Raw genomic sequence first — 15,394 nt, 5'->3', positions numbered from 1 at the left:
TCCTAGCCAGCCAAAGGGCACAGAACTGCAGCTGAGACAATTACAGCCCCAGAGGAAGCTATCAGTGTGGGGGTGGGGGGGCAGAAATTGTACAGAGATGGGGCAGGAATTGTAAAACCAGGAAAACAGGTAATTTGTTCATTGAAAGCTCTTTAAGGCCAGAAATCTTCTGCCACACAGCAGGAACATCTCTGGGCCAGGTTGCTACTACTGCCTACAATCAGTTCCTCAAGGAAGAGAGAAAGGAGGAAAAAGAAGCTGGGCAAAGCAATAGCTACAGCCTTCACTGGTCCTGTTACCTCATCCTCCTCCAAGGCTCCTGGAGGATGCTGCTAACAGAGACAACAAAGCCCATGGCAGCAAGAGGATGGGCACCACAACCAACTCACAAGGCTTCAGTCTGGTTGGGTTGTGATGACCAACAGACACCACATGGTAACTTGGGAAGAAGACATCATTTTCAAAAGTAGCATTCCAACTCACATTACTCAAATCTGCTGTTAGCAATCCAGAATTCAGGGGCCAAAATTCAACTCAAACCTCCTCTCTTTTTAGAGTTGGCAAACACCACACTGGAAGAATTGCTGGGAGAAGACATGGAAGTCATCTATGCATGACTGCAACAGGTTAAACTGGGAGGAGACACAAGGGAGCACAGAGGTCTCAACAGCTGATCTACTCCTTCTAAACCAATGCACTCAGACCACAGCCTGCCCTTACTTCATGCTGACTTCACCACATCCCTCCATCAACACACCAGTTGAGGACCTGGGCTGTGCTCCTGCTCACCCAGCATGTGGGATTAGCAGCAGCTGGAAGCCAGAGCCCAACACTATTTCATCACTCATGCACTTGGATGGGAGCCAGTCAGCCTAATCCAGAGCCCAACCCCTCCCTCCCTTCTCAGTGCTAGGGAATGTGCAGAGTTGCACTTACACATACAGGACAGGACCCAGCTGAGCAAAGAAAACTGAAGGCCCAGAGGACACTCACTCCTTGCACACACACGGACTGGAAGTGCTCTGAGTTCAGGAAGCCTCGTATTAGTGATGCTGCAGCTACTTCCACAACACACAGGAAGGAGAAACTCACTGCAGCTGGGTAAACAGGATGGGCATAAGGCTTTGGCAGAATGGTGATTCCAAGTTTGGAGGGCCAAAGAAGGGGCTGGGGAAATGGGCTCTTGGTGCTCAAGCTGACAAACTGCAGGTACATGGTGGGAGCTTCTGAGGGAAAGAACAGGACTGGGCAACTGGACCCAGAAAGAAGGGCAGCTCAGTAGCTGGAATTAGATTTTAAAAGCAGAGCTGAGAGTCAGTTGCCTAAATATCAGGACCTAGTGAACGTATAGGCCTCCAGATGCTATCCTAGAAAGGTAAGAGGTATTGGATTACATCATGCAGTGCCAAGTGTAATCTTGGGCATGGCTCTAGGAAGCCTCAGGAGGGCATGGCAGGTGGGCAAATCACTTGCAACTGACAGCTTGGAGGTTTCAATACCCCTGGGCAGGTAGAGATATCCCTGTCCCACCTCCCCTGCTGAGGGAAAGACACTACCCACAGTTACTGACCTGGGCTGTGCTTTAACAGGGAAGGCGTTGCCTGAGTACTGCTTGTCTAGACCCAGCAGGACATCATGAAGATTTTGGTTCAACTGCAAAATACAAAAACAAAAGACAGAAAAAGTATGAGAAAGAAGCTTGGATGGCAGAAGAGAGCCGGGGCTGGCCTGCACAGACTGACCAAACACAAGCTTGTGGCAGGACATTCACAGTTCCTCAGCTATCCCAAGAAAGGACAACTCTAAATCTGTTTCCACTTCTCTGTGGGCTATGCAGTGCTACAGCACTTGAGCTGTCAAAGAGCTGCTGGCATTTCTGGGAATGCTCTGTCTTCCTTACAGATCATCCTCTTTGCTTCCCTATCACCTGGGCCCACCAGTGTGCTGCCAGGTACCACTGCAGAAGCAGGCTGATTGTTTACCTAAGATCTGTATGCTTCAGCTGGAGCTTCACTCAGGATTTGTAGCCAAAAGCTGTTTCTCAGGCCTGCTCACCAAAGCTTGGGACATGGCCATTTCCACTGTGGAGCCAAAGGCAGCTGGCCTTCAGGTGAACAACCCTTAATTTCACCAGCTGCCTGGGCTATCTAGGCTTGGGCAGAACCTGGATGTCTTTGCAGAAATGCAACACCAGGGGTTAAACTCTCCCTGGCACTGAAGGCTGCAACAGTAACTCCAGACACTCCTACTCCGAAACTGCCAATCCACGAACAAGACAAGACACCGGATTTATCACTGCTAGGAGGAGGGATCCCATGGAGTCAAGGTTGGAGGCACTGTGCAGGCAACACCAGCAATTAACTGGGTGCTGTAGCAGTAATAAGAAACAGATGGTTCTTATGGAACAAAGCAAAAGCCCTGCCCTCATACAAAATTTCTCAAGAAAGAAAATATCCTGACAAGAAAAATCATACAAGAGAATTCCTGTCTAACAAGCATCTTTCCCATGTTTTGTCGAATGTAAGTTAGCAGCAACAAACTAGTAATTATAACAATCCTCCTATTCTTAACACTTAGCTCATCCCTCAATGGAGAAGAGCAGGCTATTGACTGGAAAATACCCCATAAAATGTCAGCAGGGTTCAAAACTGATGTGTTACACCACGGCAGAGGGCCCCTGACTGCTGGGAGTTGAAGGACTATAATGTTTCCTGTTGCTTAGTGGCTGTTTTGTTGTCAGGATGATATTAGGGAGCAGAGGGAATATAAGGGTTTTTCAGCTGGGCTCTCAGTCCCACCTCAGGATTAGTGCTACATTTACTTTTTCAAGCAGCATACAGACCTAAGGAATTCAGGATTTCTCTAGCTCCTAACCGAAAGAATAAGAACATATTTGTAAATGACAGTGGCAATGGGGGCCTTTCCCACAGACTGGTGCTGAGGTCTCCTGTGGGTGCTGCCACACAGCACCAGGATCTGGCTTGCCAACACTGCTTTCTGTTGTGATTCCCAACTCAAGGCACACTGGTAGCCCATACAAAGCCCACGCTAAGTACTTAAATGCCTTCTTTTGGGTCACAGGGCAGGAAAGAAGCCGAAGCACAGAGGTACTGTGGGGGAGAGCCTTTTTGAGGGACAGGAGTGAGGCATGTCTCAGCCTTCAGATGACTTGCAGACTCCCTGTTGGTTTTAACCCCACACCTGGGTACAATGAGGGTACACAGCAACTGGCTGCCAGGCAGCAGAGGGGGAGGAAAACATGCTTAGCCTGACCAGGTTATAGGTCACAGATTCATAATACAGATGAACTAAAAATGGCAGCAAGAGATAGGTCTAAGAGTGGCTTCCCTTTCCTCTGTGGATCTGGAAATGAGTGCTGTCAAGAGACATGAAGTCCCCACTGCTGCCCATAGCCCTGTGGTCTCTTCCCTGTGCTCCATCCCTTTACATTACTATGTCAGACTGCCTTTGTCCCAGGTGGCTCAGAAAACAGCTAAGGGTTTATATTATGCTCCAACATAGGGACATTTTCTACACCTGTTTTTCAGCTTGAGGTTTTGGGGGGTTTTCGATTGGTTTGGGTTTTTTTGTTTGTTTTTTCTTTGGTTTTGTTTGAGTTTTGTTTGTTTGCTGGATCTTGGGTTTTGTTTTTCTTTTATTAACAGTGAAGAGACAGTAAGTAGGATAAGCTGTTGGTTGCCTTACCTTGCTCATTTCTTTATGGAAGTTCTCTTCTAGGCCAGCTATACTCTGGAATGTGTTGACATAGAAACCAACACGACTGCCAAATGAAAAACAAGACAGAAGAACTTAATGGACACAGTGCTCTCTCAAAATCTTTCAGTCCTGCCCTTTCTGCTATCTCCCACCCACCATTCCCAGGCAAACTCAACTCTGTCAGATATGGTACATGTGAGAAGAGAGGGCTGCAAGGAAATGGAACAATGAGCAAAGGCCAGACAAGTCCAGAGGAAAGAAGTGACCGAGCAGGACAGGATCTGAATTTATGCTGGGTAAAGGGAGAGGGAGGTATAGGGTGGGGAGGAAAAGAAATAAAAAATACAAAAGAAGGTGGGGGGAGGGGAGAAGCACCAGCAGTAGGAAGATGGGGAAAAAAAAAAAGGATAGAGGCTGTGATGCAGACAGAGTTGGGAGAATTAGCAGGGGGACAGATACTAATTCATCCAGAAGTCCCTTAGCACCAGGGAATCAAAAAAAGCATGAACTGTTTGCTTCATGGCAGAAAGAGTAAGAAAGCAAAGGACAGTACAGAGAGCAACAGGGAAGCAGAAGGATCAGCTGGAAAGCAGGAGCCTGTGAAAAACCTGTGGCGCTTCAAAATGCCAGCAGCTGCCTGTAACCAGCTGCCAACAGAGAATGCTCTACCAGCACCCAGCCGAAGGGGCAACAGAGGAGGGAGAGGCTGTCCAAGGGCAGCAGCACCAGGGCTCTGCACAGGGAACCACCCAGATGGCTCTGTCCCCCCCAGCTCCTTCCCCAGCCAGGCCTGCAGGCTGCTGTGAGCAAAGAGCCCTGACTCAGGCTGTTGGAAAGGGGAGTGAAGGCAGACATCAGCACTTTGCTTTCCCACCCCGCTGCTGCCCACTTTCTCAATCCCCACAGACCAGCACTGTCAACCTGGAAATGACCACCACATTTAAAAATAAGAAACTGGGACACTGCTAGGAAGATTTTGCCAGTTTTCCACTGTGGTGTCCCCATAAATCAGCTTCTGCTGCCCTACAGTTCATCCCCCAAGCTAAATATTGGTCTTTGTTTCACCTCCCTTTTCATCACCACAATCACTGGTATGGCAAACCCATGGTCTCTAAAGTCTTTCAAGAAAGTTGAGCAGAGTTGGTGGGGCAAAGGGATTAAGCAGACAAAGCAGAGAAATACAGTTTCTCTTTGTGGTAAAATCTTGTTTTTCAGGAAAATCATGAAGTAAAGCATAAGAGTGAACCTGTGGCTGGGGGGAATCCTAGGGCAGACAGAGATATCCAGAAAAAAAAAAAAGAGCAGACACACAGTCTAAGATAAGAAGAATTGTGATCCAAGAGCTTGGATATTAATTTCCTTCTAACCAGCCCTTGGGAAAATTTCCAGCACTCACCTATTCCATAGTGAAGGCAGTTCCTCCTGCAGATCAACATTCATCTCTTCAAACACCTTCTGAGCCTTTACTAACTCCTCTTCAGCCTTAGCAACAGAGAAGGCAGATTGTCAGCTCCAGCACAGACAAGTACCCTGCAGGGCTGGAACAACTGTGACTCTTCCGACTTCTTTGGGAGACCAGGCAAAATTCTGGCATGAAGTAACCAGCATCCCAAATGAGTCTCCCAGGAACCAGGGTTGCACCATAGGTGACCCTTTAGTTTGAAGGTGTTCCTCTCAGGTTCTCTCAATGGATTTTCCCATTTATACACTCACAAGTAATTCAAACAACCACTAATGTTTTTCAAGTTCTTTAAGTTTCCCTGGCTTCAAAAACTGAATGGAGTTGGTCAGGCAGTTCAGCCTCCAACTTGGGTAAAGATGAAGGTAATAGGGATCTCTGTCCCTTGCCAGATCTCAGAAAGAGTTGAAATCCATCCCAGATGGTGTTAGAGAAGAATCCTCCCTCTCGGGAACTCTCTGCTGAGGTAAGGTCATGCCAAAGCCCCGTCTCCCATGAGGAAGAGAGGAGGTCTGCATCCTTGGCTGATATGGTTCTCCCACAAAGCTGACTGGAGAAGCAAGGAAGGGTATGCAAAGCATGAGTTGTGCCAGAGGGAGGCCAGGCTGCAGGGCTTCAGCAGCACGTCTTGGTTTCTGTGGTCTCACACAAGCGCAATCCCTGACTGCCTGTCGGCCCCAACTCCAGAATGGAACTCCTTCTCCCAGATGAGAGTTTAAATTTGATCTGTTCATTGGACCTAGACACAGAGATCCCAACACTGAAGGACAATTCTGTCAGGTTTCAGTGACAAAAAGGATGCTCCTGGTTTCTGTTGCTGACAGCAGAAACCAGCAACAAGCACATGCCCTTTCCTACATCTGTCCTAGGTTGCCTCTTTCTCTTTTCAGTGCCCTGACTTAAAGTTTTCTAATTAAAATGTTTCTATCTTGTAATCTACAGCAGCACAGCATTCTGCCATGCAGTAGGATGTAGAATGGAAAAAAAAAACCCTGCATGAGCAATTTGGAAGGTCAGCACAAGTGTCTATATTTGTGACAACAGCAGGAATTTCACAACACCACAGGCCTCTGCAAAGAGGCCACAAGCTGTGGAAGCTGGATCTCCCTACCAGCCTGCAGTCATATTCCTGCACCTTCTATGAAATCAAATTTGATCTTCTTTGTGTCAGCTTTATTAAAGAAATCCAGCTTACTCCTCCTTAGTGACAGTTATATAGTGACAGGAATGATGGGAGAAAGGGCTTAAAAATATTTTGCAGTTCTGAATCTTGTTCTTCAAAGGAATCACTCTCCATTATATAGGGTAGGATTCTTTCACTCTCCATTTCTCTCCTGACTCAAGAGCAAACCACAGGAGCTCCTACTTTCCAGCTAACTTCACCTGTCAAAGGATTGCTCATTGCTACCAGAGGCAAGGGTAAGGCTCTGTACTCAAGACCAGGGGAAAAAGATTCCTCCATACAACGACACATCTGGGAGGTTAATTCAGAAATTAAGAAGTCCTGGTGAGGAATAGGCAAGGGGAGAAGGGGTCATGATGCTTCCACCCAGAAACCCCTGTTTCGCTGCTATACTCACTGAAAAACTCAACATTTCAAGAGGGTTTGCACAAAACAAACAAAAAGTCTTTTAAACAGAGACACAGTTTATGCTGAATGAAAGACAATCCTCATAGAGACTCATTCTGCCTTAAAACACCTTTATGAGTGAATGTTTCTAATGCAACCATTTTAAAGGGAGTGAAAGGGGAAAAAAAAAAGTCCACCCTTTGGCTTTATCTTATTCTAACTTCTGAACTATACTGGAACCAGAATCAACCCAGGAAATGTGAAAGCTGGGAGATGAGGCATCATTGAATGCTGTTAGCTTTTCAGATGTGGTGAATATCATTAACATTTTTTCCCTCTCTCATTTACTTGTTTATAAGGTCAAAGAACCTAGAAAGCAATGCATGAATATTGTTACATCCTAAGGCAACAGCAAAGCCAATAACAGGCAACGTTCACTCTAAAGTAGTTGTAGGAATCAGGGATCCATCCAGCAGGGCCTGTGGCTCAGCTAGTGCTCTCATCCCCAGGCAGAGCATTGAAATAATTCTTCAGTCCTTAGTCTGCCCAGGGACCTTCTCACAAGTGGGATTTATTTTGCTTGGAAGCCAGAATCCTGGCACTTGATAGCCCTGACTGCTTCCAGCCAGAGCTAAAGCCAGACATCAGCCTGGTCACAAGCCCTTCTAGAGAAAAAGCCAGCTCAGGGAGTGAGGTGGGGACAGGCAGAGACAGGTTCCAGGGCAGAGCCCACTGCCACATCTGTGCACTTTCTGTTTCAGCTGCCATCCTTGCCACTCTGAGGGGAAACTGAGGCAGAAGGACTTAATGCCCACACCCATGATATTGGATCTCAGAAAATCTTTCTCTCCTCTCCCTGCCTGAAAAGGGGAAGGTTTGAACAGGAGATGGACAACAAATACTTTCCTGAGCTCCCACCTAGCCAAAGCTCACAGTGCCAAGCACAACCAGTTCAGTTGTGGCAGGGGACAATTTGTCCACTCTGTTTCTGCTACTACGACACATCCCAGCCCTCCTGAGTGTCTGGTTATGTCCAGCCTGGTGCTTTCAGGCAGTCTGGTGATCATATCACTTCAAAGACTATGTTGTGAACTGTGGTAATTAGGCACTGCTCAGTAAATAGCTTAGATATCCAAGAGGCAGGGATAAGGAAGAGAGCAGGAAAACTCTCTCCAGGCCCAAGTCCCACCAGTCCCAACCAGACCTGCCTCTCAGAAGGACTCAACTTGCTGACTTTTTCCTACAGACAGAGATATTGTTCTGTTATCACTGCAGCACCAAGGACATTGCTTTTTAGTCTGCATTAAACATGTCAGCAGAGCTTAGTCAAAAGGCAAGAATTTGCTGCTCTAAGCCATTTTCCTCTTTGTTTCAAAAAGCACGGTCACTGACATTTCTAACTAGGAGTGTGCAATAGCAACTCCCACAGCAGACTTCACAAAAAATCCCCACTGTGTCGTTTTTGTTTTTATCTGCTAAAAGCCTAAAGAGCCAGAAGCTTGCACACTGGAGGGAAGGACTTTGCTTTACAATAGAAACACCAGATCTCACTGACCCCATTTTTGCATGGAGGCTGTAAAAGTATCAGGCAAGAAGAGATAGCAACACAGCTGCTGGTAAAAGGAGACTTTTTTTAGGCTTAACATTCTAAGCTTCTCAATAAATCCAGTGACATCAGCCCTCCCAGTTTTATCAAGAGGTTAATGAGATTTAGGGCTGTCATGAACACCTTCAGTCTTGAAATCACACAAATGTAAATACTGCAGCCTTTTTTTGTCTACCTACTAATGTTTGTGAAAGCAAGCTGGAAAACCTACTGGTTCAGAATACAACTAATGTTCTTTGTTAGGGTTTTTTTTTTTTTTTTGTTAGTCTCCAACCAAAAGTAAAATTAAAATAAAGAAAAAAGCAAAGAAAAAGAACCCAAATACTTAACACAAACAGAAACAAAAAATTAGGGTCAGCAATAGCATTATTTAAATAAAAGGGAGTGTTTTGAAAATATCTGTGGTCACCAAATATATTAATGGCATGTACTGGGAGATTAATGCCCCCGCACCACAGTGGGTGGAAAGATTACACAGTCCCTTGCACATGCTGAGCAAAGTGACCCAGTACAGTGAAATTATGGAGTGACTCTTGGTATCCTGTCTAAGATCCACGGGCAATGGATGAGGGGACACTCATAGGTACTGCCTCTCTGGGCAGCCTGTGCATGCTGCTATTATAGCAGTCACCACAGCCAAGTCTGAGAAGAGGAAAAATGTCCAAGAGCTGATAGATTTATATATTTATTTGTGACTTGAGAAACTTCCCATACGTGTTTTGTAGTCCTCCAGGAAAACCACCAGTCAAACAGACCAGTCAAGAACCACAACTGTGCAGGTAGTTCTCAGCAGGGTCACTAGAGGCACAGGAAAAGCCCCCGGCAGCCTGCCATGTGTCCTTCTCCTTTCAATCAAGAATGAATTTCCTCCCTTTGCTCAGCATCTTAACCAGGGCTGCTAACAGCTGTTCTTTCCCCAAGATTTACTGATGTGATACTTTTACTGAGTCTTTTACCTGATCCAAAGTCATAAAGTGACTGGGAAAAACCCAGGGCCTTCATAAGGTGAGAGGCATTTCTAAACTGCAATTCATTCCCTGGACAAGGAATGCAAAGACATGGGAGCATTTGAATGAGAACAGATGAGCTCACCAGGAACTTCTGAGCAGGTGACTGGTGCTTTCCCAGTCTGGGTAAGGATTTATTATCCCTTGCTCACTGAAAGCATTTTCTTCTCACTGTCTTCTGACAACTCCCTCTTATCCCTTAAGGTGTTCCAACAGAAACACTGATCAAGATTTCATCAGAAAAAAAGTCACACTTCTATGCAAGTAGGATTGAAGTTTTTATTCCCTGAAGTTCCTCTGAGCTGCTCATGTCTCTCAAGATGCTATAACCTAAGTTCTGCCAGATGACACCACCTTGATCTTAGCCTGGTCAAATATGTCACACAGGGTACAAACTGCCTGATCTAGGCCCATCTCTTCTCCTGTGCAGATCAAAATTTTATCTAAAAATGGCTCTTTTAAACCACAACAGCCAGGACAGTGTTCATTTGGGAATATCACAGGAGAATGCTGCAAGCTAACTCAGCAGCCACAGAAATCACAATGTTTTGGTTTTTTTTTGTGACTTTACTCAATGACCTGAATCCATAGGCCAATTTTTCAGCATTTCCTTTTTATCTTTTTTTTTTTTGAAACAGCAACAATAAAAATGGACTGCTTCTCTTAGAGCAAAATGGAAGCAGTAATTGGATGAACTGTGTACTACATCACCCTCTGCCTCCAAGTTATTCCACAGCCTTTCTTCATCCACATTTCATTACATGGGGAGAAAACAACTGTCCAGTATTAACACACCTGACTAGAAATCAATCGGGCAGGCACAGATTCATTCACTGGTCAGCAACTTCCATGTGCCCACTGTGGCTAAGGTGTGTCAAGGACACACTTATCAGACAGGACTAGAGTGAACGTTGCCTAGAGATTACTGGCATGGTACAATCTAGAGCCCAAAATAGCGCATGCAGGGTTAGAGCCAGGTAGATCAGCAGTCACCTGATTTCGGAGCAGATTAGTTTGTGCAACGAGGTGAGCTTGTAGCTTCCCTTGACACCACTGAGGCGCAGCTTTCTCAAGCAGCGAAACAGGCTGGGGGAGGGAGCATGTTTGAGTGGGAAAAAAAAGAAAAACAAATAAACAGAGAACAAGAGAGACACAAACATATACCTTTTAGGATAAAAAAATTAAAATCACAACAGAGAGTGTATTTAGAGGCTGGGCCAAACCAGTATCACCAAGGCGAGAGAAAAAAAACAAACATCCTGGGACTGATCAGTTATGAATCCTTTGAAGCATGCCAAGTTTAGCAGTAATTAATGTTCCCATGTGGGCTGGATACTGCAGACCAGCCAGGCAGCTGTAAGAGCAACAGATACAGTTGTTAGTGACCTAGCACACAGACAGCCCTACTCCAAGGCATGCCTGTGAAGTTGGAGCTCCTTAAAGAGAGATCAGGATTAATTAACCACCATAATTATTTGCATGCAACAGCTGAAAGTCCACAGTGATTTCTTTTAATAGCAGGATGTAAGTTTAGCAATAAGGGGCAGGGATCTTGGGTGGGAAAAGAACATCCATATATTAGAGAAGAATAAAAGAGACCATTTAGTGCCAAGAAGTATTTGCACTGCTGTTTCTGTTACTATACCATGAAACCTTAATCGAGTCAGTTCCCACTTATATCCTGTGTCAGAAACATGATTTCTCTTTCCTAGGGGTCTGTCATCACATTCCAAAGTAACTTACACTGGAACAACCTTACTTCAAAGGTCACAGGAGCAAAACTCCAGGCACAGAAACAGAGAGGTGAACTACCTCCAGCAACTGAGTGCCTGCTGAGCCCTGGCTGCTGCCCACAGCCCTGCAGAGCTGAGTGACTGCAAATGCCAGATCCCAGGCTGGGCAGTGAGAACTGCCCACTTGGGAAGGCCATGCATACATAATTCCCTGGGACTTGCTGCTCCCATCTTTGCAGGATCAGGACAGTGCAATGTGTCACGTATTATCCTGCATGTGAGCTTATGGCCTAAATTACAGAGGGTGGAATAATCTGATCCAGTGCACACTATGGCTAACAAGAACAGTTTGATCAGGTACTCAGAGACTCTTTCACAGGCTAAATCATGACTAGAGCACCAACTCCTAACTCTCAACATTTCGCTCTTCAAACTGCACTTTTTTCCATACCTGTTAAATCATCTTAGCTGAACATTTGGGGCAACAGTGAGTGCAGCGGTGATAAAGGCAGCCAACCTCTGCTGCAGAGCACCAGGTACCAACCTGAGTAGATCAGTTCCTACAAAAACCATTTCCACTGCAGTGAAGATCCCACTGGCATGCACCAATAAAATAACATGCCCCAGGGAAATTCTGCTCCTACCCCAAACACAATGAATTACTGCTTTGAACTGAAGGCACAACCAGCTGGGCCGCATGCCTTGCATACAGAATCAAGACTTGCTTTGCCACACAAGTGATGCAATGACACTTGGGCCATCAATCTCTCTCCCCTTTTGTCTGTCAAGGTTAATCACAGTGCACTGTAGATGACTGATGACTTGTAGCTTAACAATAAAAGCATGTAGCCACTAAACACACATATTTTCACTTGGGGTAGAAATGCATCTTAATTTTTTCTATGCAGGAAAAACACCAGCATCTCTTACATAACTCATATTCTCCCCTACCAGAAAAAACCCTAAGCAAAGAATGACATCTCTTGTCAGCCTGGTTAAAAGATACATATCCAGGGTCTTTCTTTCCTGTACTTCTTCTACCCTGAAGAGTCACAATTTACCATGAAGAGAATAAAAGATGTCTCCCCAGCCCTGGACTATTCTGTTGTGTCAAGAAGTGTCCTGTGAAGGGAAGCACATGGGTTCAAAAACACTTAGGGTACAAGAGGAATTCATAACTCATTTTAGGGGCAGTATTCAATCCATGCACCTACACTAGAACAAAATTTCTATTACCTTTCTTCTGCTACATTAAAAAAAAGGTAAACTTTATTTTTAATTAAAATAAATATCATTAAAAATAAAATCCTTCACTTGAATATTGGGCAAGCTATTCAGAGGCAGGAAAGAAACCTGACAAGAAAAAACTCTTATTTTTATGCTTTCAGTCATATTTATTATCTAGTAATTGCGACCAACAGACAATAGAATACATTCATCAAGTGTGAACAGAGTGCATTTCCATCTGTGTACTTGTAATTCACACTCCTAAGGGTCCCTCTCCTAGGATATCAGAGAACTTCACAAACACAACCAAGTTGGTTGAAACAAACTAACATTCTTACCACTGCTTTAGGATGGGGACAGAGTCACAAAGAAGCAGACAAACTGTAACATTTTTCTGGAGCACTGCAAGATTTTGCTTCTCCAAGGGGCACACAGGCTTTTCTGCCAGAGGTTACTGGTCCTGTTCATGTGATGAACCCATGCCCAAGCATCTGGCCACCAAGACATGCAGATTGATGATGGTGGGTCTGAACCAACCCAACAGAGGCCATCCTGCCTTCCAGGAAAACTAAACAAATGAGAAGCAAATACCTAGCAAAACCTCAGCAGTTCACAAGACCTCAATGATCTTAAAGGTCCTTTCCAATATGAATGAATTCTATGAAAACACAATGAAGAGGTACAGGTGAACTTAAAAGCTGCTCAGCTGGCAAATGCAGAGCTCCAAAAAAGAAAGGAAGGCTGCATGCCCTCCTGATTGCTTTACCTTTGCAATTTTGGTTTCATCCTTCTTCTTTGCAGTTTGCAGGGCTTCAAAGTGGTGTCTGGCACTGTCATAATCCACAAGCTTCCTTCCTCGCTTTGCGATACGAGACTAGAGAGACAGAGAAAAGAGTCACACCAATCTTCCCCAGCAGCCAAAAATGCAAAACCTCCCAGGAAAAAACCCTCTCAACTTCCAGAACACCCCACACTCTGTTCATACAGGCTGCCCAGGGAGGAGGCCCTGGGAGCCACATGTGGCAAGCACCATTTCAGAGGGAGCACCTCAGGAGGAGAGAGGAGCCATCAAGGGAAGGTGAAGGGATCCAGCCAACAGGCCCCACCTCTGGGTGACACGTGTGTTTTCAGAACTTGAGCTCCACTGCTTCCTAAGCCCCACAATGTGCCTGCATCCTACATCCCTCATTATTTTCAGGGCTTCCTGAGGGCTGCAGCCAGTCTCTAACTAACCAGCTCACCATTCTGTGTGGAAGCCTGAGAGATTAAGTTCAACAAAGGAAGGCATTTCTGCTGCCAGCACAGCAAAAGCGCTCATCCACACGCTCAGGATAGGCCATGGGCAGCCTTTTGGACCCTGTGACAGAAGCTGCAGGCAGTAGTGACTGCAGCCACAGGCAGAGGTCTGGCTGTCACCAGCATTCAAGCAAGGGAAGTACAAGGGAAAACCTGCAGCACTGGGTCACCAACATGCAACACTGAAGGCAAAAAAATACAAGGACAGAGCTGTGCACCAGACGTAGATTCAGGAATGGAATCCTGACAAATCCACAGCTGAGAATCCAGGACAGACAGGTCTGTGTTACCCTTCTTGAACTGAGGAGCCTAAGGCTTTCTCTCTCAGCAGAATTGCACTTTGTTGAGGCTCTGGCCCACTGTGTTTCCCTGTTTTAGGAACTATCCATCCCCTCAAACCCCTGCCTCCCACACTGTCTGCAAACACCCCAGACTATCTGGGTTGGAGCACACACCTTCCCAGCCTTACCATAACACTTCCCCCCTAGGTCAGAGAGCCTGGACCAGCATCAGTAATCAGCAGTCCAGAGACAAGCTGGATAAGAGAGTAAAAAGGCATGGCAAAGAGCCAGGAGGATTTCTAATTAACCACAAAACCCAGGGACATTATGCAGAATGAGGAATCGGCACTGGGATTTACTCGCAGAAGCAGAATCCCCTTCTCTCCTGCCTTGGCAGGGAGCTGTGGTTTCCTCTCGCCAGGCTCCTGCAGATACGCTGCAAAGCCATGCTCAGGGCTGATCTCTGCCAGACCAGCTGGAGCAGCTCACACATCTCCCACACAGGCTCCTCTGCTCTTCCAGCAAACGCTGCTGCAGCTCCGGGTGAGGCACAGCAGATCTGCAGGATCTCAGCCACATGCACACCCAAACTCTCCTCTAAATGCTCAGCTCACTCCAAGAGAGGAATCACGAAGAAGCTGAGCCACCCCACAGTCAAGGTCACTAGAAGACACCTCCCAAACTCCACACTGCCAGCCAGGAGACAAGGTATTGGAGGGGACTGCACAGCAATCTGACATGCAAGTTAATGCATCTTACAAACACACCAGAGGAAACACGGCCCCATCTGGGATTTATGAGATACCATTTTGCCTCCAGGTCAGCCTGGTCGAGACAGCTGGAGTTTTCCCCACCTCTGACATGGCCACACAGCCACTTCAGGTGTTTGAGCTACCCTACCAGGGAGTCTGATTCAATGTCACCCATCTTCCAAACAAAGTCACTCCTCCATATTTACGCAGCTCCCAAACTCTATGTTTTCCCACACCCATGTTTCTACTGGAGTACACAGCAATGCTGCAAGGTACAGATCCACAGGGTGTGAGCCCTCCTGGAGTAACCACTGAGCACACCACTGCCAGTGATGGCACCAGTAGGATTTAGCCCAGTCCTGGGAGGCTCAGGGCTCCCTTGTATAACTCTAGGACAGCTGCAGGTATCCACCATCACCCAAATACAACAGCTGAACTCCAGCAGACTTTACTACTTTGCAACAAATCCATCTTAATTTGAGCCTCCTTAAAAAAAAAAAACAAACAAACAAACCCAAGCCATCACAAAAAACTTTTGCCCTCCACACTCTTCTTTACTGCTGTTTGGTTTTACAGCTAGTAGAGCACCAGTTTTAATGCAAGACAGAAAATCCCCAATTCCACAGCTATTCAGAAGTTGGGCTGTAGTTTATCTTCTCTGGCCTCATTGCAGAGACCCGTACTATTATTGCAAATTGTGCAAAACCAATCAAAACTCACTCAGAAATATCAAAGATTATGCAAGA

The 15,394-nt window shown here is 45.9% G+C and overlaps 1 protein-coding gene across 7 annotated transcripts in view; it reads right to left on the bottom strand.

Moving 5' to 3' along the window:
* Nucleotides 1–15,394, bottom strand: part of BIN1 (bridging integrator 1) — a 92,186-nt gene that overhangs the window by 28,785 nt on the left and 48,007 nt on the right. For 4 of the 7 annotated variants that reach the window (XM_053947633.1, XM_053947634.1, XM_053947635.1 and 1 more), the window contains exons 6-10: nucleotides 13,086–13,193; nucleotides 10,353–10,445; nucleotides 5,114–5,199; nucleotides 3,706–3,781; nucleotides 1,571–1,653 (exon numbers count right to left, since the gene is read on the bottom strand). In XM_053947633.1, the coding sequence (XP_053803608.1) occupies nucleotides 1,571–1,653; nucleotides 3,706–3,781; nucleotides 5,114–5,199; nucleotides 10,353–10,445; nucleotides 13,086–13,193 (446 nt within the window). The remainder of the gene's footprint in view (nucleotides 1–1,570; nucleotides 1,654–3,705; nucleotides 3,782–5,113; nucleotides 5,200–10,352; nucleotides 10,446–13,085; nucleotides 13,194–15,394) is intronic. The other 3 variants (XM_053947638.1, XM_053947636.1, XM_053947639.1) reach the window with 1 other exon arrangement.

This window comes from Vidua chalybeata, chromosome 7 (genome assembly GCF_026979565.1).
Source record: "Vidua chalybeata isolate OUT-0048 chromosome 7, bVidCha1 merged haplotype, whole genome shotgun sequence".
In the NCBI taxonomy this organism is placed as follows: domain Eukaryota; kingdom Metazoa; phylum Chordata; class Aves; order Passeriformes; family Viduidae; genus Vidua; species Vidua chalybeata.
The sequence above is the reverse complement of the archived record's forward strand: the minus strand, read 5'-3'. Positions and strand labels throughout refer to the sequence as shown.